General features: G+C 36.7%; 1 protein-coding gene across 2 annotated transcripts in view; it reads left to right on the top strand.

Annotated features, from left to right (window-relative positions):
* Fnip1 (folliculin interacting protein 1) overlaps positions 1 to 20035 on the top strand; it is an 83890-nt gene that overhangs the window by 31877 nt on the left and 31978 nt on the right. Inside the window, exons 3-8 of one of the 2 annotated variants that reach the window (XM_031354903.1) lie at positions 6883 to 7017; positions 10648 to 10748; positions 11003 to 11077; positions 12666 to 12757; positions 18057 to 18140; positions 19406 to 19477. In XM_031354903.1, the coding sequence (XP_031210763.1) occupies positions 6883 to 7017; positions 10648 to 10748; positions 11003 to 11077; positions 12666 to 12757; positions 18057 to 18140; positions 19406 to 19477 (559 nt within the window). The remainder of the gene's footprint in view (positions 1 to 6882; positions 7018 to 10647; positions 10749 to 11002; positions 11078 to 12665; positions 12758 to 18056; positions 18141 to 19405; positions 19478 to 20035) is intronic. The other variant, XM_031354904.1, reaches the window with a different exon arrangement.

The following is a 20035-nucleotide window of genomic DNA, read 5'->3' on the forward strand; positions in this document are numbered from 1 at the left end:
AAAAAAAAAAAAAGGACAACATTTGTATTACTTGTCATCAGTCTAGCCAGAACTGTTTTTGTTTCACATTTATTCCCTTATATCAGTGATTCTCAACCTGTGTGTCACAACCTCTCTGGGGGTCAAACACTCTTTCATGGGGGTCACCTGAAATCTTCAGAAGACATAGTTATTTACATTCATGACAGTAGCAAAATTACAAGTATGATGTAATAATGATAATAATTTTATGGTTGGAGGTCACCACAACATGAGGATCTGTATTGAAGGGTTACAGCATTAGGAAAGTTAAGAACCACTGCCTTACATGGTGATGGTGTTAAACATGATCTAGGAACTACTGGGAACCGTAGAGAGAACCTGGTTAGACCTCTCATTGAGCAATCAGGGAAAGTGAGACCTAGAGAAGAGAAAAATTTATCTGATGGGATAAAGCAAATTAAGTCTATAGTCTGATAACATACTTTGTCCTACATTAAAGTGGAACCTGTATCCATTCTGCAAATCTGTGACACCGTGTTTTGTACATTGTTACTAGTTTAGTAGCAACAAGATATGTACTTGGTTGGCCAAGAGAGCCTAGTGTTGGTTACTGCCATTACATAGTAAGAGAAAAACAATAAGCCCTTGTCCTAGAATAGGTTTCTCCTTCTCTTTAGGTTGGCACTTTCTACCAGCATTCCAATAACCAACTGAAAACAATGCTTTGGGGAAAGTTTTCCTATCAGTTGGGTTTTTTTTTTGTTTGTTTGTTTTGATATTTAGAATTGGGTTCATTTGAGATTTTTGCCTTCTGAAAAAAAAAAACTTGAATATGTCTGTCTTAGTCCATTGTCTTTTTACAAGTATCTTTAGCAACTACTATAGTAGCATTTAATAAGATATTCATCTCTTTTTTAATTGCTGAGTTTTACAGTATTCCTTCTAATCATTAAGAATTTTCAACCTCTGTGAGATTGTGCTTTGTTTAGATTGTTTATCTCTTTTTTTTTATATTTCATAATCTGATGAAAAAGATGAAGTTACTCAAGAGTATATAAAATACTAAGTAAGCACTTGGAGATTTTCTGTGCTCTCGGTTTCCATAGTCAGACATCCTACTAGGATAGGTAGATACTGAACAAATAAATATACACATAATTCCAAATTGTGAAAACACCGTGAAGAAAGCTTACTGAATATTTACTAAGCTGCCAACAGGAAAGAACCAAGTTCCCATCAGTCTGAGTGACTGTCCTTTAAGGGGGGGCCTTACTGAAAACGTGTAAAATAAAAGCTGAAATGGGAGGAAATAGCAGTTGAAAAGTCTGCAGGACGATGTGGGAGCTTGACCTGTGAACTGAACTGCTGATTTCCTGACAATGCAGATGGGATTTGCTCCAAAGAACCATTTCTAAACAAGTTCACTTGCCCTATATCCTAATAACCTTTCTTTTTCACCATCTTTGATGGGTGGTAGACTAGAAGGGAAGTTAAAGCATTTAAGAACCATTATTAAAAGTAGGCCTTAGAAAAATTTAAAACTACATGGGTGCTCTTCCCATTTATGAGATGCTTTTGCATTATGACCAGAGAACATTCCAAAGTCCATAACTCAAGTACCATCCCTTCATGGATTCATGTTTTAAGATTAATCTGGGAGAGATATGGTCTTCGTATCCCACAGCCCTTCTCTGTATCTGTTCCTTATCACTCTCAGTGTCGACTAATATCTCTTTTGTCTGCTAGGCTATCCTTGGTGTCTGTTTTTAGTGTTCTCTCTATCTCTTCTTAGTTTCTCCTTTTGAGTGGTCTTTCCATGAAGTATCTTGGTCTCTGTCTCTGGACGTTCCAATAGTAATCTGTCCTTTCTCCTAATTGCAGTGTTATACACTTACTACTCAACCTTCTTCTCGTCCTCAATAGCCTTTGTTATCTCCCTTCCACTCCCACTGTGTAGCTCTGGCTGTCTTAGAACTCACTCTGTAGACCATGCTGGCCTCAAACTCTGGGATCTGCCTATCTCTGTCTCCCAAGTGCTGGGAATAAAGGTGTGTACCAAACATTTGGCTTGAAAAGATACTTTTCTGAACAAAACCGACAGCATCAGTACTATGTGGGCATAAACATAATTTTTTAAAATGTGGTTTGATGATATGTTTATTTAACAAAACAAAAGTAGTAGGTTCCCAGCTAGAGCCAGAGCTACTGGAGCATGAGCTGTTGAGCAGGTTTGTAGTACTAACCGTGAATTCACTTCTGTGAAACAGACCTCCCTGTAACCTTTACATCACTGTTGTACCAGTGAGTACATAGTGCCCAGCAGGTCAGTATTGTAGCATTTAGGGTTCACTGCTGAGTAATACCACTTTCCTCCACAGTAGACTACATAACACCTTCTGCAATATGAAAAATAGCCATCAGGAAGGAAGTTTTCAGGTCAGTTTTAAATTGATTTCTTTATGTCTTGCAACCAAAGTGTGTTATATCTTTAGTAATAGGGTCTTACTATCTAAATATGGTTGGCAACCAAGAATAATGGCAATAGCTTGTATTGTTTTGAAGACCTCTAGGACCTCTCTGACCAAACACTCAGGGTGGTGGCCCATCCCTGGCCCTGAAATTTTCATTTAATAAACCCTGTGTTAGCATTGTCTACTAATGCAAGACTTGTGTTCAGACAGACACCTCAAATTTTTTTTTTTAGTTCTTTGAGAGTTTCATACAACATATTTTGATCATATCCACACTTCCTTCCCCAACTCTTCCTAGATCAACCCTTCTCCCTATGTACCCAACTTTGTACCACTTAAAAATTCTTCAATACAAATTTGTGCTGTCCAAATATTTTTAAATATGTGGCCTTCTACTGTGGCATGGTCAGCTTGCTAGGGGCTGGGCTTAGAGAAAGCTGTTTCTCCCCGCACACCCCCCACCCGCCCCGCTGCCAGCAACTAGTAGTTGCCAGTAACTCTACAGCTAGGGATGGGATTGTGTGCCCTTCTCCCCTCTATTTTCTGGGATCCATTCTGGCTTGGGCTTGCACAGATTTTGTATGTGCTGTTTTGACCACTGTGTGTCATATGTGTAGCTGCTCTCTGTGTCTGTATCTAGAAGATAATGTTTCCTTGTAGTCATCTGTACCTCTGGCTCCTTACCCTGTTCCACCTCTTTATTGCAATGATCTCTGAACCTTAGGAAGTGAAGTATATGTGTTTCCTTAGAGCTAAACTTTCTCCTACTCTTTGCATCTTGGTTAGTTGTAGATCACTATGCTAATCACAATATGTCACAAATAGAAGTTCTCAGGTAAGGGTTGAGAGGTGTGTTGATTTATTGATATAATGATACATCATTAGGAGTAAGTTTAATAGTGTCTTTATATAGCAGCATAATACTAATTGGTTCTCCCTCGAATCTATGACCTGTTGAGCCATAAGTTTCAGAATGAAACTAATGAAACTAAATATGGGTTATTGTTTTTTTTAAGATTTATTTATTTATTATATGTAAGTACACTGTAGCTGTCTTCAGACACTCTACAAGAGAGCATCAGATTTCATTATGGATGGTTGTGAGCCATCCTGTGGTTGCTGGGATTTGAACTCACGACCTTCGGAAGAGCAGTCGATGCTCTTAACAACTGAGCCATCTCTCCAACCCCCTAAGTATGGGTTTTATCTTGTGGAGTACGACTTAAATCTAACTATAAAGTGGTTGGTTACTCCTATGATGTTGATGCCACTATTGCACCAGCACATATGTCTTTCTAGACCAGTCATTCTTGTCACTTGCAGGGTTCATAGCTGGGATTGATGATTACTTTTCTCCTCTAGTAGCTTGCATAGCACTGTTTAGTACTATGGAAGGTAGCTAATAGGACTGAAGTTCTCAGGTCTGTTCCAGCTTGGTATCATCATAGTCTATGATAAAATTGGATGCATTGTTTTCTGTAGGCTTAGATTAGTGTCACCAAACACAAATCAGCAATGGTGCCATGATCCAGCAGAAACTGCCAGGCTTCTGCTAAATTGGCACGAATCAGCAGGAACAACCAGGACCAGATGGAATGCCAGGAGAAACCAATGAAGAGTTGTACAGCTAGCTATGCAAGTGCCCTATTACTTCCATTGAGTCCCATTTATACTCTATTCAAACATTACATGTCCCCCCACAGGTCTTGCCTCAACAAAACATGTGAATCAGGATCACATGAAGCAACCAGAAACTTCTACTTAAGTTTTCAGCAGTAGGATCTTACATAAAGTTCTAGAATGTAATCAAGACCAGTGCAATATCCAGTAATGTTTGGAGATCTCTGGAACCTCACTGGAAACAACTCCAAAAGGAGAAACCCATCCTGGTGATGGGCTTTTTAGTTAAGCTTCTTCTGGTGTCTAGTTAGGGTCACTGTTGCCGTGTGTGTGTGTGTGTGTGTGTGTGTGTGTGTGTGTGTGTGTGTGTGTGTGTTAGGAAGCTTCTACATTAGTAGGTTTCTACATGTCTTTTTTGAAAGGCCTTTAGTGTTCCTTATCCCTCCCCATATTCCTTCTTCTATCTTACTCTCCATTTCCAGACCCAGTTTAACTTTTTCTGTTCCATTATTCATTTTAAACATTTTATGCCAGTGTGTTCTTTCTCTCCTCCCTTGACAGCTTCTTCCTGTGGTCCCTTAGCAATTTCTTGGCCTTTGTAGATATTCCAAATGAAGATTCAAAGCTCATATCCATAAATGAGAGAAAAAAATGATATTTGTCTTTCTGGGTTACCTTACTCAGAATGATTTGTTTCCAGCTCTACCTACTTTACTGGTGTGTGTTTGTGTGTGTGTGTGCGCATGCACACGTGTGTGTGTGTGTGTGTGTGTGTGTTTTAAACCCACAAACATAAATAAACCCACCAAATATCTATAAAGCTGTGCTTGTGTATCTACACATACACACACACGTACTTTCAAGCTCTGCCCATTTAGAAAATGTAGGGGCAATGAGAATCCAATATAGTAAATATATCTAGCATGTAAATGATTTTTTTTCTAAGTTCTTTTATTCACTAAAATAAGCCAGATATTCTTAGAGAAATCTGTGGACAGGGACAAGAAGAGGAAGGAGTGAGCTTGGGACTTCTCTTTTGGTGGGAGCAGCTTGAGATGGTTGAGACATGTATAGCACTTCAGTACTTTGACTGACTGATGAAAGGATGCTTTGTGGTATGAGGTAAGTAAAGCCTACTGAGTTTTGTTTGTAATTATATAACAGACTTAGGCCTGGTATAACTCTGGAAGAAGTTATTTAATATTATCTCTTTGCTTCAGGTTTTTCCTATGCAAATGGAGATATTTTAATAGTTATCATTCATACTGAATATTAAAGAAAATATACATGAGGACTAGTGGTTTTCTTGTTTATGTATTTCAAGACAGTGTTTCTTTGTGTAGTCCTGGCTGTCCTGGAACTCACTCTGTAGTCCATATTGGCCTCCAACCTGCCTCTGCTTCCCCAGGCCTGGGATTAAAGGAGTGTGGCACCACTTTCTGGCTGTTTTTGTATTTTGCTGGCAACATTCTGTTAGTAAGTAATAAGATTATTAAGATATAACCAAGAACAGGTTTAGTTGATATTCATAGGAGGCCTGCTCTTTTCTAAAGGGAAATGGAGGACGAGTGGAATTGGGGGAGAGGGAAGTTGGGGGGTGGGACTATGAAGAGTGGAGGGAGAGGAAACTGTAGTCAGGATGTAATAGATGAGAGAATAAAGAAAAAAGATATGGCCAAGCATACCAATACTAAATGGTATTAACAAGCATTTAAATGAAATAATAAGTATATAATAAAAATTTAAATATCTAGTGAGGTCTTTGACTTCCAATTTGTTTGCTATATCTCTCTAGACTATTATAATTAGACATGCCACAGGTATCATTATGGTTTCCCTTCCCTTTCCCCAGAGAAAAAATGAAGATTTAAAGACCTCAAACAACCTCTTCATAGGATTCGAACTCAGCATATCTACTCAAAAGCTCTAAAACCCCTTTCTCTTTTATTTGAAGCATTTGATTGCAGAGGATGTGGATGTTTCTGTACCTTGTTTTAAAGTGCCTTTGGTATAGTGCAACTATAAAATATTTACTCCAGAAATTTGCAGTTTTATTCTGATTGCTTGTTCTGAAAATCTGAGGTCTTGTACATGGGAGAGTGAACATACTTGAAATTGATAAAGCATTGAAGTATTTTTTTAGTGGTGTCACTAAGTGGACTGCAACTTTGATAGTTGTGAACAATGAAATCTCCAGGGTCCAGTGGGGATGGAGAAAAGAGGAAAAGGAATCAAATCAAAGAAATGAGTCCTGGGGCTGGAAAGATGGTTCCATAGTTGAAAGTACTTGTTGCTTTTTCAGAGGACTAAGGTTTTGTTCCCAACACCTACGTGGCAGCTCACAAGCATCCTTAATTACATTCCAGGGAATCAGACACCACCTTCTAGCTTCATGGGCACCAGGCACACATATCGTGTATAAACATACATGCCAGCAAAACACAAATATATATGAAAGTACATCTTTAAAAAGAAAGTGAGCCTTTTATCTAGTTTTACTTGATAGCATAATCATCTAAATTTAAAATGTATTCTTTATCTGTTCTTCACATGAATACATTTAATTTTAGAAGATTTGACATGGGACTGGGTTTGTAGCCCAGCGGTAGAATATGTGCTTACCATGCACATGCCCCTGTGCTCAGGCCTAGAACTGCTTACTCCATTCACAAACAATTAACAGATATATGAATCTATAATAAAAATGTAAGTCTACTTTACATTTCTCCTTCCTCATAGACTAAATGGTTAGTCTATATATACTAAAAGAATGTATTGGATTATAAATGAAGTATCCTCTGTGTTTCAGAAGCTATGTAATGATGCTCAAGTCAAGGTCTTTGGGAAGTGCTGCCAGCTGAAGCCAGGAGGAGATAGTTCTTCCTCTTTGGATAGCTCTATCACTTTATCTTCTGATGTAAAAGACCAGTGTCCCAAATACCAGGTAAGATCACTCATTTATTCATTTACAAGTTATTTTCATCACTTTCCTAGGGATCAGGTTATAGTAGCAACTAGACTGTACCTTCCTGCAGCCTACATTGTAGCTGTAGAGATGGATACATTTACTAAACAAGGAAGTTTTAAGAATTTAAGAAAAAGAATAAGAAAACACAGAGGTCTATGGTATTGGTAGCGGATATTTCCCCCATCTTTATATCAGCTCATTTTATTGAGTACCCAGAATATTTAATTTTGTACCTTTTTATTAAGTAATAAACCAATACAGTTTGTCCATTAATTAAAGTGTAACTGCAAAGATATATGCGTATCTGTTTTTTTACAAGTAAGTGGATTTTTTATTTTTTTTAGGATATAAAATTAAATGAATCAGTAGCTACATAGGAACTTGTATATAAGCTTACTATATGAAATAAGATCAATTGAGTTTCATACTAAGTTCATGTCAGCTGCTGTGAATTTATGTCATCCCAAGGTTATGCAAATCAAACAAACTTTGTATATAGTAGTACTAAAATAGACTCTTGGTCATTGTGTTTGTAAGAGATGGTTGCTCTTGAGTAGAAATTTAACTTTGTATGCCATTGATAAGGCAAAGGATTCTGATGTTACTAAAATCTGCATGTTAGGGGGTAATTTTCAGTTACACTCTTGCCTTTCTCTTGTTTTTGCCTTGCCTTAGGCATAATACCTTAACAAGAGCCTGACAACAGTAATATGCCATATAGCTCCTATATAACAGAAAATTGTGAGACATTTTCTAATTTGTTAAGTTGTACCAAGAGTGTAGATACAAAAGGTATCTCATTATAATCTCATTTTGTATCAGAATCCCAAAAAGTATACTTTTTAAAACAAAACAAAACAAAACCAAAAAACCCAAAAGCATTCAGTTATATTTGATACATTAGATAAAATATGATCTCTAGGAATTCAAATATTATTTTTTAATTACTTTCCAGGAGTGAGTACCTGGAATGAGTAGACCTTTTAAAAAAAGCATTTAAAAGGCAGCAGTGATAGCAGCACTTTGTTAATTCTATGACCTTATTGTGGATTGTTTCACATGAAAATCTATAACAGTGTCTGATGCTCACATTAACCATTTGGTATATGTTACAGCAGACAATGATTTTTTTTAAATTAACTAATTTATTTATTTACAACCCAAATGCTGCTACCCCTCCGGTAGCACAGGGTCCCTCCTCCCATCCCCCTTACCTTGCCTCTGAAAAGGTGGACACCCCCTCTGGGTATCTCCCTACCCTGGCACATCAAGTCTCTGTAGGATTAGGCACATCCTCTCCGCTGAGGCAGGACAAGGCAGCCCTGTGGCCTTTGTCCAGCCTTTGCTCTTTGGCTGGAGGCTTACTCTCTGAGAGCTCTCAGGGATTCAGGTTAGTTGATACTGTTGGGCAGACAATGAATTGTAATATCAAATTACATGATTTTATTAGATTATCTCCATGGAATGCTTAACTGAACTGTAATTGAGGATTCATAACCAGTCTGGAGTCATGTAGTGCATGGGATTTATTGACTTGAAGATGTATGACCTCTTTGTCAGATATAATGTGTTCTGTTACCCAAAAAATAGCAGCTCCATTTCTTGTGATTTGCATTTGAATTTCATTAACCAATTCTTTAAAGTATATGTGAGTCAGTAGTTCTGAAAATTGCTACTCCAAAATTTCTACTCTTAGGCCATCTTACATCAGTGAGTGAGAATATGAAATAGCATTCCTTTCAGTTGGGCACATTGATGTCTTAGAATGAACTAGGCTTCAAAAATCAAGTGGAGAGGGCTGATAACATAGCTTAGCAAGTACAAGTACTTGCTGTTCAACCTGAGTTCCCTTCCCAGGACCCATATAGTGGAAGGAGAGAACTGAGTCCCAAATGTTGTCCTATGACTTCTACTTTTGTGCTATAGCATGATGTATTCACAAACAACCACACATAAGTAATAAGTAACATTTTTAAGACAAGGTCTCACTATGTAGCTTTGGCTAGCCTGGAACTCAGTGTATAGTCCTCAGACTTGCAGAGACGGTCCACCCTACCTCCTGAGTGCTGGGATTAAAGGCACAAACCACCAGCTAAAGTTTTTAAAAAATTACGCAGAGAGTACTTTGTATTTGTAGTTAGTGATGTTTACCATGGTGTATGAATACTAACAAAATGGATTTTTGATTTTTTAGTGATTTTATAATTCTGGTGGCAATAATTAAGGTACAATATCAAGTTCTTTGAAGAAAAAAGACATTTCTAATATTTGAAGTAAATCTTTTCTTTGTCTCCTAAGTGCTGGGATCACCACACCTAGCTTAAGTCTTTTTCTTAGCTAAACTTTTAGTATACAATGCTTTGTTTGCTTTTGACTATAGATATGAAGTTGTGCAGCAGATCTCAAGAGTTTATTTTAGTTTCTTAACTGAAGCTTAATGCCCATTGATTAGAAATGTTTCATTTCTCCTTTGCTAAGGTCCTGGTAACTACCAATTCTGTTCTTTGGCTCCCTGAATTTGACTTTCTTAGATACCTCATATAAGTGGAAGTATATGTAATGCTTAACTTTCTGTGATTACCTTGTTTCATTTAATATGCTGCCCTTAAGCATCATCTGTGCAGGCCTGGAGAGATGCCTCAGTTGTTAAGATCACTTGCTGTTCTTCCAGAGGACCAGGGTTTAATTCCTAGCACTCAAATATTGACTTACAACTATCTGTAACTCTAATCATGTGGGATCTGGTGCCCTCTTCTGGCTTCCAGTGGTATCACACATTTATGTGGTGCACAGATGTACATGCAGGCAAAAGATGCTTAAAAATGATAACTTTTAAGGTGTTTAAAATATTTATTTATGATAATGCATGCTCTAAAATGTTTCTCTCAGACTGAAATATATTCCACTGTGTATGTATGTGTGTATATATATATGCATATATATATATATATATATATATACTTTATTTTCTTTGTCCTTTTTTTTATAAACCAAAAAATTTTTGAAAATTATTTTCAAGATGTATTTATTTTTACTTCATGTGTGTGGGTGTTTTTCCAAGATTTATGTATGAGCTCTACACACATGCCTAGAAGGGAGGTCAGATTTCCTGAAACTGAAGTTACAGGTTGTTGTGAACTTCCATGTGGGTGCAGGAAACCAAACCCAGGTGTTCTGCAAGAGCAGCAAGTAGTATTAACTATTAAGTCTTCTCCCCAGCCATGAAGTGTGGGATTAATCAATTCTGTGCAACTACTTCCCTTCCTTCTTCCCACCTCTCTCCCTCCCAGTCTTCCCTCCCTCCCTCCCTCCTATAAATGAGCCAGAGTCTCCCTAAGTATCCTACTTGAGTTCAAACTTGAGATCTTCCTGCCTTAGTCTTTCCACTGTTAGGATTATACAGACTACTATACCTACCAGTATCCATGCACTTTTAAAAATGAGTAAAATTTCTGTTTAATGATATGGTTGAGTTTAAGAAATCACATGATGAAGAACAAATTACAAAACAGTTTGCATAATGTAGAATTAAAGTTATAAAGACAATTAATATTAGAAATCATAAGGCTTTTAATTATTTCATTTTTGTTTTTAAATTTTATTCAGGGTTCTCGGTGTTCTTCTGATGCCAATATGCTTGGAGAGATGATGTTTGGCTCAGTAGCAATGAGCTACAAAGGATCCACCTTAAAAATTCATCAGATCCGGTGAGGGAGTTCAGTTCTTCTTAGTTATACTCATTTTAGATGGTCAGGATTTTTGAAAATGAGATGATTTCTTAGTTCTTTACTCATATTGAGCTTTTAGATCCCAGCTTATGATGTCCATAGTTTTAATACTTCTTCTCAGCCATTGTGATGATGTCATGAAATCTCTGTAACTTACATTTTTTTACTTACAATATATCAAAAGTTATGTATTTTAATTTAAATCTCTTCTGTCATTCTGTGTTCTTTCATAGGTCTCCTCCACAGCTCATGCTTAGCAAAGTTTTCACTGCACGGACTGGCAGTAGTATCTGTGGGAGTCTCAATACGTAAGTGCTTGTGGATGCAGGGGGATATTGATATTTAAGATATACAAAGATAAATATTAAAAATGACTTTTTTAAATTATAGCACAATTTCAAGTCTATATCTTGCGCAAGTTTGAAAGCTTATGAAGTCCAGATTATACACCCTTTCTGAATATACTGAATATATAGATTTGATTTCTTTTTCTGTAGTTTTCCAGAAGGTTTGTCTAGAAGCAGACTATTGGGTGCATCTCCATCCTAGACTGGTGTGCTGCTTTTCAGTCTTACTCTCCTGGGCTGACTACCATTCACACTTTACATTCCTCAGTGTGCAGAGCCCACAGACGAGAATGGCCTTAGGCAGCCATATCACTGGTAAATCAGAGTTATCCCCACACTCCACATATAGAATAGCTACAGGGAGATTATAAGCTGATCTTGCTTAGACTGGAACAGTGAAGTAGAAACAAGATTGGGCCTCCTAGGGATAACAGGCTATGTAGCAGAACCCTAGTAAACCAAGTGCTGAGTTAGGGTGTATGGTTAGGTTAGTGGAGTTCCACAGGTGCCAAATCAGATCACTGACTAGCTTGAATCCTGGAGTAATCCAACATATCTAAATGAGTGGAGAAGCAGCAGGGAACCTGCCTACTCTAGAGAAATTCTTGTGAGCCTTTGAGACTTCTCTTTGAGAGGTTCTTATTGTAGAGGTTTCTGCTATCTGTAGCGTACTTTTACCTTTCTTTTAGGAAGGAAGGAAAAGGTAGATGTTTTTAAAAATATAGGGATACTTGAAAAAATGTTGTCAAACCTTTTAAGTTTCATAGTGCAGTGAAAATGAAATAGTCCTCTTTTTCTAAATTTTAACTTATAATTCCTAAAGTTTATGGAAAACATAGTAATTTTACTTTTGCTCTTCTCAAAGAGAATAAAAGAAGTAATATACACCATTCTTAGTGTGTGATTATTTGATTGCTGTTCCTGCTGCTCTCCTTCCCTTCCTCACCTACAAGTCTTCCTTTGACCATTTCTAACCCCAAATGTTAACAAAATATTTTTAGTCCAAAATATGAGGGAAACCTTATCTATGCTGTATGTTAGTGTCAACAACTTATTTCTAAAAGAGCCACTTGGTAACTTTTCTATTTTGTGAGCTGTATAGTATGCTTTAGTTCCCACTGCTGGCCTTACAGCATTAAAGAAGCCTTAAGCAACATATAAATGAATAAGCATGAACTTTCCTCTTGTGAAACTTTGTTTATAAAAAGTACATCAGCTCTATATGGCCTTCAGGTACAGCTTACTAACCAATTGCTTAAGCAGTTGATTATATAGCTATCATCATAGTTTATACTTATAGTCTTAATAGTAGTAGTTTTAACTTTAAGGGTTTTGGCTAATATGTAAAAGGAAAGGTTTCATAGTGATATTTTCATTCCATTATACTTTGTTCATATCCAACCCCTGTTATCCTTCCTATTCCCAGTAGTCCTCTTTACCTAAAGTATTTCAAAAATTTTTACACTTGAAATTTCATTGGGATGTATGAAGAATTACCGTTAAATGTATTTGGAATTTGTTTGGTTTTTTTTTTTTTTTTCCTCTGTAGACTGCAAGACAGTCTTGAATTCATCAATCAGGACAGTAATACATTAAAGGCTGATAGTAGCACAGTTATTAATGGGCTGCTTGGAAATATAGGTAGGTGGTTTATTTTCATTTTATAAAGTTAAAAAATGTTAACAGCATAAGATTTGACATTACTTCTTAGTTATATAGATTTCTTGTATAACCCAAGAGCTTCTAATGGTGTAAATAGAAAGGTTGTTTAAATTTCACATGTGTAACCTCCCTATTATTTGGGAAATATTATCTCTTCAATTTTAATGTAATATTAATTTTGTATCTATAAAAAGAATATATCTTTATTGGTTTTTGTTTTTTAAATTAGATGTATTTTTTGAAAGATTATGTCATTGATATTGAAAGCCATTACCAGCTCTCTGGAATATTTCAGTTGGGAAGACTATCCCTACTCTCTTCTCTAACCTAAAAGTCATTTTAAAATGGTGTTCATTTTTATGAATTGTGCTTCATATGAGCAGATGCTCAAACAATGATTTTTAAGAAGCTTATTAAAATAATAGCTTAATTTAGTTAATTATGGTTCACAATGTGTGATACATTTTAAAATGACATAGTATTTCTGCAACTTCTTGTCTAGAAAGCATAACTAAATTGCTGCTTGATAATATTTCTGATGCATAATATCAGGGAGTGGACAGCCACCACTACTTAGTAAAAACTTTTATTTAGATGATTTTTTGTTTGTTTTTAAGATGTGATTTTATTAATATATTATTTCAAGCTTTCCTGGCATTTCCTATGTAGCCCTGAGTAAATTTTCTCATTAAATTTACATTTATTCAAATAAGGTACTGTTAAGCATTTGCTGTAGGTTAGTCTTAGTGTTAGGCATGTTTTATAGCCCATGTGCAGGGATTACAAATGTGTGGCAGCATGCTTGGTTATGGCTAATTTTTATAAATACTCATTAATTGTATTAGTGGAAAATACACGGTTTTCTTTCTCTCCCTGTTTCAATGGTATAGCATTGTATTCAATAAATAGTTTTTAAATTTGTTTATTCAAATGAGATGCTGTTAAGCATTCATCAAATGAGATGCTATCAAGCCTTCACTGTGGGTTAGTCTTTGTGTCTATTTTACAGTGTAGGTCAGCTTATAGAAAAAGTTCTTTCTAATTTACTTGATTTTAATTACTGATTTTTATGAAGTAAAGCTGCAATAAAGCAAACCTTTAATCTCAGCCCTCGAGAGGGAGAGGCAGTCAGATCTCTGAGTTCAAGGCCAGCCTGGGTGAGTTCTGGGACAGGGCTACACAGAGAAAACCTGTCTCAAAAAACAAAAACAAAAAGAAGAAAGAGAAAGAGAGAGAGAGAGAGAGAGAGGGAAACAAAGAAAGAAAGAAAGAAACAAACAAAGACACAGATAGACAGACAGATAGACAGACAGGAAAAAAAACCTGAACAAAGAAATGCCATTTTAAAAGTTCCAAGGACTTATTGAAAGTGGTTCATTTTAACAGTACACATGAATTGATAGTTATAAAAGTAACTTACTGCCGGGCAGTGGTAGCGCATGTCTTTAATCCCAGCACTTGGGAGGCAGAGGCAGGTGGATTTCTGAGTTCCAGGCCAACGTGGTCTACTGAGTGAGTTCCAGGACAGCCAGAGGTACACAGAGAAACCCTGTCTTGAAAGAAAAAAACAAAAAAGTCACTTATATTTGTGCTGAAGAGATGGCTTAGCGGTTAAGAGCACTGGCTGCTCTTCCAGAATGTCTTGAGTTCAATTCCCAGCATCCACATGGTGGCTCACAACCAACCATCTGTAATGGTGTCCAATGCCCTCTTCTGGTGTGTCTGAAGACAGTACAGTGTACTCACATACATAAAATAAATAAATCTTTAAAAAAAATTTTTATAAAAAAGTAAGTCATACTATGGAGGCTAGATGTATTTTATCTTTCTCTTGAAATATAGAGGAGAAATGTAATCCATTTAATCAAGATACAGCCTTTAAATAATGCATGGCTTGCATTTCTACACTCCTAACTGTGAATTAAGGATAGTTGAAACCCATTTCTGACTTTATGTTTCCAGTTGACTAATCAAGTATTTTTTAAAGATTTATTTATTTATTTATTTTATGTCTATGAGTACACACATATAATGTACAGATAGTTGTGAGCCCTTCATCTGGTTGTTCGGAATTGACTTTAGGACTTCTGCTCGATTGCCCTGTTCGCTCCAGTAGACCCCACTCACTCTGGTCAGCCCCGCTCACTCTGGCCCAAAGATTTATTTATTATTATAAATAAGTACATTGTAGCTGTTTTCAGACGCAACCAGAAGAGGGCATCAGATCTCATTACGGATGGTTGTGAGCCACCATGTAGTTGCTGGGATTTGAACTCAGGACTTTCGGAAGAGCAGTTGGTGCTCTTATCCGCTGAGCGTCTGAAGTGAGCAGAGGTCCTAACAACTACATGAAAGCTCACAACTACAGTGTACTCAAATATATAAAATAAATAAATAAATCTTTAAAATAAAAACATGAATTCCCTCTTGGAGAGTTTTGGAAGACATTCTTGAGAGTAGGACACCTAAATTTGAAGAGTTATTTATATGGTTCTTGGAAAGAGCTACCTTGGAAGAAGCAGTAGTACATAACAGAGCAAGGGACACACCATCATAAAGCATGGAAATAAGTTCATGTGAGTGGAGCACACAGTGGAGGGAAGGGAAAGGAAAGGATTGAGGTGAGGCTGTGCAGGAGGGCTTGGAGGGAGGGCAGGAAAGGGAGAAAGGCTATTAAGACACAATCTCAAAAATAGACAAAAAAAATGAAGAAAAGAAAGAATTGAGCAAGAGCAAGATGGCAGGGGTACTGTGGGCCACGGCAACAAATTGTCATCCATGCTTCATGTTGTCACACCCCAGTGAGAACACGCTAGTTTCCTCACTTGTTTTCTAAAGCAAGTGCTGTGACACAACTAGCAATGTAAAGTTTTCATAACTGGAAATGAAATGTGAGAAAATGACTGTGAGATAAAAAAAAAAAATGAGCGAGGTGGGAAAAGCCAAAGGAAACATACTTTGTGATGCATATCTATCTCCAAGTAAAGGAGAAAGTATCAAAGATTATGTATCAGTGCCCCAGCTGTGATAGCTGTCTAAGGAGGAAAGCTTTGGCAAGACAAGGAGGAAGGCCTGGTTGTCAGAAGTGCCTCATGTCGCCCCAGAAAAGGCCTGCACTTTGTATCCTCTGTATTTAATTACTGGCTGAGAGTATGTTATGGGTAATTTACAACCTCGCACAGATGTCTAGTAGAGTTTAAAGCACAATTGAAATCTTTTAGATATACTCTCAAGGCTTCAACAGAAAGTTGTTTTGAATCCAACAACATAATCAAATCTGATTTATATGTACAAAAGAATGTGTAGTGAGTATAAGTAGTTAGCATTAAAATATGTCAAGAAAAAATCTCACCTCCTGTAGGTAAGTCATTGGGAAATGGAAGACTTCACTGACCACCTGGAAGGGTCTTAGGGACCTCCAGGTATCCTTTAATTACATTTCAAAAAGTGAACAACTGTAAGAATAGATACTTAATTGAAGAAACATGAAAGAGATTTGATTATATATAGGTATTTCTGGAAAAAAGGAAACCATTGAGAGAATGAAATTAAAGCAAGATATAATTTTCTGAGAATGTTGGGTTGAGACCCTGGCTGACTTAGAATTAGTTTAGGAAGATAGGATGAACTTCTCAGAATTCTTGAGAAACTGACTGGCATCATAAGGTTTTACTGTTACCTATTATTTCATGTTAGGCAGGAATTGGCAAAGACAGGTAAGGATTTGAGTAACTTCGGAGGTGGAGTGATAAGAAGAGGACAGTTTCAGTCTGAAAGCTCTTTGTGCATCTACACCGATGTCCACATATACAGACTTTTGTAAGGAAATATAGGGGAGGAAGGACTTTAAAGATGTTAAATTTTGAAATAGCTAGAGAGTGTTTAAGAAAGAGTTGAACATTGAGAAATCAAAGGATTGCTGCATTATAATTACAGAAATTTTTGTTGCAGAAAAAAATAGTATCAGCAATTTGAGAAATACAGATGCTACTTAAAGCAAAAGGCTGTCTGTCCTAGGCATACAACGCCTACATAACTTCTTAGACCAGTGCTTCTAAACCTGTGTGTTGCACCCTCTTTTGGGAAAGGGGTGTTGAATGAGCCTTTCACAGGAGGTCACATATCAGATATCCTGAATATGAGATATTTGTATTATGATTCATAACAATAGCAGAATTACAGTTATGAAGTAGAAATGAAAATAGTTTTGTAGTTGGGGGTGGGTGGTCACCACAACATGAGGAACAGTTAAGAACCACTTACTTAGACTGTCATAATTGAATAAAAGCAACACATAATTCAGCTGCTTGATTTCAGGATTTAATTCCTTCCCCACATCCACCCTCCCACTTCCCTGCTTCTTTTGGAGAGAGGATTTCTTTTTGTAGCCCTGACTGGCTTGGAACTCTCTATGTAGACCAGGCTGGCTTCAAATTCATAGAGATCTGCTTGCTTAGATAAGGTGTGTGCCACCACTCCTGGCCTTTATGCTCTTTCTTGCAGTAATCAGGCTGCTATTATTTCTTTGTGGTTGTGTGTGTGTAGTACTCTTGGGAATCTTGCTGTTATAGTGTGTACTGTGTCTCTTGTTTTCATAGTGGTTAACTACAGCTCTAAAAACATCAGTTTCTTCTGTTCTTTATCAGTGGGCTAGCAATAACAATTTTGTGCTTATTTGTCAATAAAATTCCTTGATAGATTTACTGTGTTCTTGTGGTAAGTGCAGTAACATGTCTTTAAAACTGGCTTTTGCCAAGTTTTAGTGGTGAATACCTCAATCCCAGCACTCAGGAGGCAGAGGCATGTGGATCTCTGTGATTTGGAGGCCAGCCTGGTCTATTCAGTGAGTTCTAGGACAGCCTAGGCTACACAGAGAAACCCTGTCTTCAAGGAAATACCCACAAAACAAAAATAAAAACAAGTTTGGCAGACATTAAATTATGTACCTACCATTACCTTTTTGAGTGGTTAAAATGTTTTACATTAGGGTTAAGCACTTGAAATAGTCCTGCCTTTCTTAACAAAAGAATATTTCTGTTATAAATGGATCTATTCACAAATAGCCATGAAACTATTGTTTGATATAAACTATGACCAAAAGGAGAACTAAACTTTTCTAAAAGGAAAACTGACTTGAGTTGTTCTTGCTTTGGTTAAACGTTGCGTGCTTTACCTGTTGCTCTGCTGCTAAGTTGCTTTACCTCACCGTATTTTCCTGATGCAGTGTGGCTTCTCTAACAGGCCTCTTTCATGTGTCTTTTGCATTTTTGCCATATAGGTCTTTCACAGTTCTGCAGCCCCAGGCGGGCATTCTCTGAGCAGGGTCCGCTCCGCCTGATCAGGAGTGCTTCTTTCTTTGCAGGTTTGCCATGTGCTGTGTGGGTAGACTAGTTGGTGTGCCCTAGTGGCTAGAATCTCTAGTGAAGCTGTGGAAACAAGAGAGTGTAGAGAATGAAGTTGAGAGGTTATGGTTAAGAAAGCATTGCTTACAAAGTGGAGGGACTAACTGCTTTCCATTGGGTATGTTCCTAAAGTTTTCACAAAATGTGTTATCAATAGGATTGATATTTTCATGAAACTTCAGTTTGTCATTTTTTTCTCAGTATGCCATTATAATTTTATGCTCTAGACTCTTAAAAGAAAAATTTAGTATGTAGTTAGCTTAGTAATTAGTTATACTGCTCCTTGGAAAATTTGATGTTATGCTCTCTTGTTTCCATGGCTAAGTAGCTTTTGTATTGTAATTCACCAATTGCTGGAAATATCCAATCTTTATAATTGTTACAAATTTTCTGATCTACACTCTTCTCTAAGGACAACTTTTCTTGGAGCTATGATTTAGATGAACAAGCACTGTTCTAATAAAAGGCATGTGGGCATAATTATTCTACCATTACAATGGGATTATGAATATTTGTCATCACATCCTGCTATATCCCACTTGTTTTAATTAGAATTTATTTTACATGTAAACATTAGATATGAACAATACATACTTATCTTAGAAAACTTGGAAAATATAAAACTAGTTTAGAAATATACAAACTATCCTGCCAGCACTTACACTTACTTGTTTGTTTTTTGTTTTTCTAGTGCTGTGGATCAAATCCAGGGCCTTATATGTGCTCTAAGCCACTGCTCTATCACTAATTTATATCCTTAGAGCCCTCTTCCTGTTTTTAAACATAATTGGTATCATACTATTTAAGCAAAGTTATCAAACATTTAATACAGGGTTTTAAATCTTACTTATTATGCTGTTTAAACATTGTTACAGATCGTAATCAGAGGGAACTACCATAGAGTTGTCACTGGCCCGAGTAACTAACTCTTCAATAGTATTTTTTTTCCTTTAATAGTATGAATATCTATGGATTTGAATATGTTCTTAAAATATGAAGTTTAGTTACTCAGTGCATTCTATATCTTGGATAGTTTTACATCACATCTTGAGATAAATCTGAAAGCTTGTTCAACTGAGTAACAGCTCCAAGTGTTGGGTTGGTGTCATGCTATTGAAAAAGGAATGCAATGAGATGAAGCATGATCTGGTTTGCGATTTAAAAGGAGCAACATCCACCTCAATAATAATGTATCATATGACTGACCATTTGTTTTGATTTATAGTTCACAGCAACCCAATGGACATGCCAGGAAGAGAACTGAATGAAGACAGAGACAGCGGCATAGCACGCTCTGGTAATGCCATGGACTGACCCAACTGTACCTTGAGATTGCTTTTAGCTGACTGATGTTGATTTTATTACTATCTCTGTCTTTATGGTCTACTTCTGTGTCCACTTTGTTCAAATTGGCATTTCACAAAAGAGGATTTTTGAAAGGATAGAACAAAATCTCTTAAATTTGGCATTTTTAATGTTTACTATTAAGTGTGTCTGATAAGATGTGCCCTAATAAGCATATTCAGTCTGTGTTCTGATGGCTGCATGTGACCAAGGATAGCTTCAAGTTTGGCCTAATACAAAAATCATAAATTTATGTAAATATTGAGTTATTTTTAGATTTTGTTTGTTTGCTTGTTTGTTTACTATATTGTATGGATCTTCACTGAGAGGACTCTGTAGATGATAGTATCAGGTTGCAATATCAAAAGGTTGGACACTCCTGATAGAAGATCACAGACCATCATCTTAGGTTTAGTCAGGTCAAGAAAAAAAATTGCTTAGGCAGAGTGGCACGTGCCTTTAATCCCAGCACTTGGGAGGCAGAGGCAGGCAGGTTTCTGAGTTCAAGGCC

The sequence above is a fragment of the Mastomys coucha genome, unplaced genomic scaffold (assembly GCF_008632895.1).
Source record: "Mastomys coucha isolate ucsf_1 unplaced genomic scaffold, UCSF_Mcou_1 pScaffold5, whole genome shotgun sequence".
NCBI lineage: Eukaryota > Metazoa > Chordata > Mammalia > Rodentia > Muridae > Mastomys > Mastomys coucha.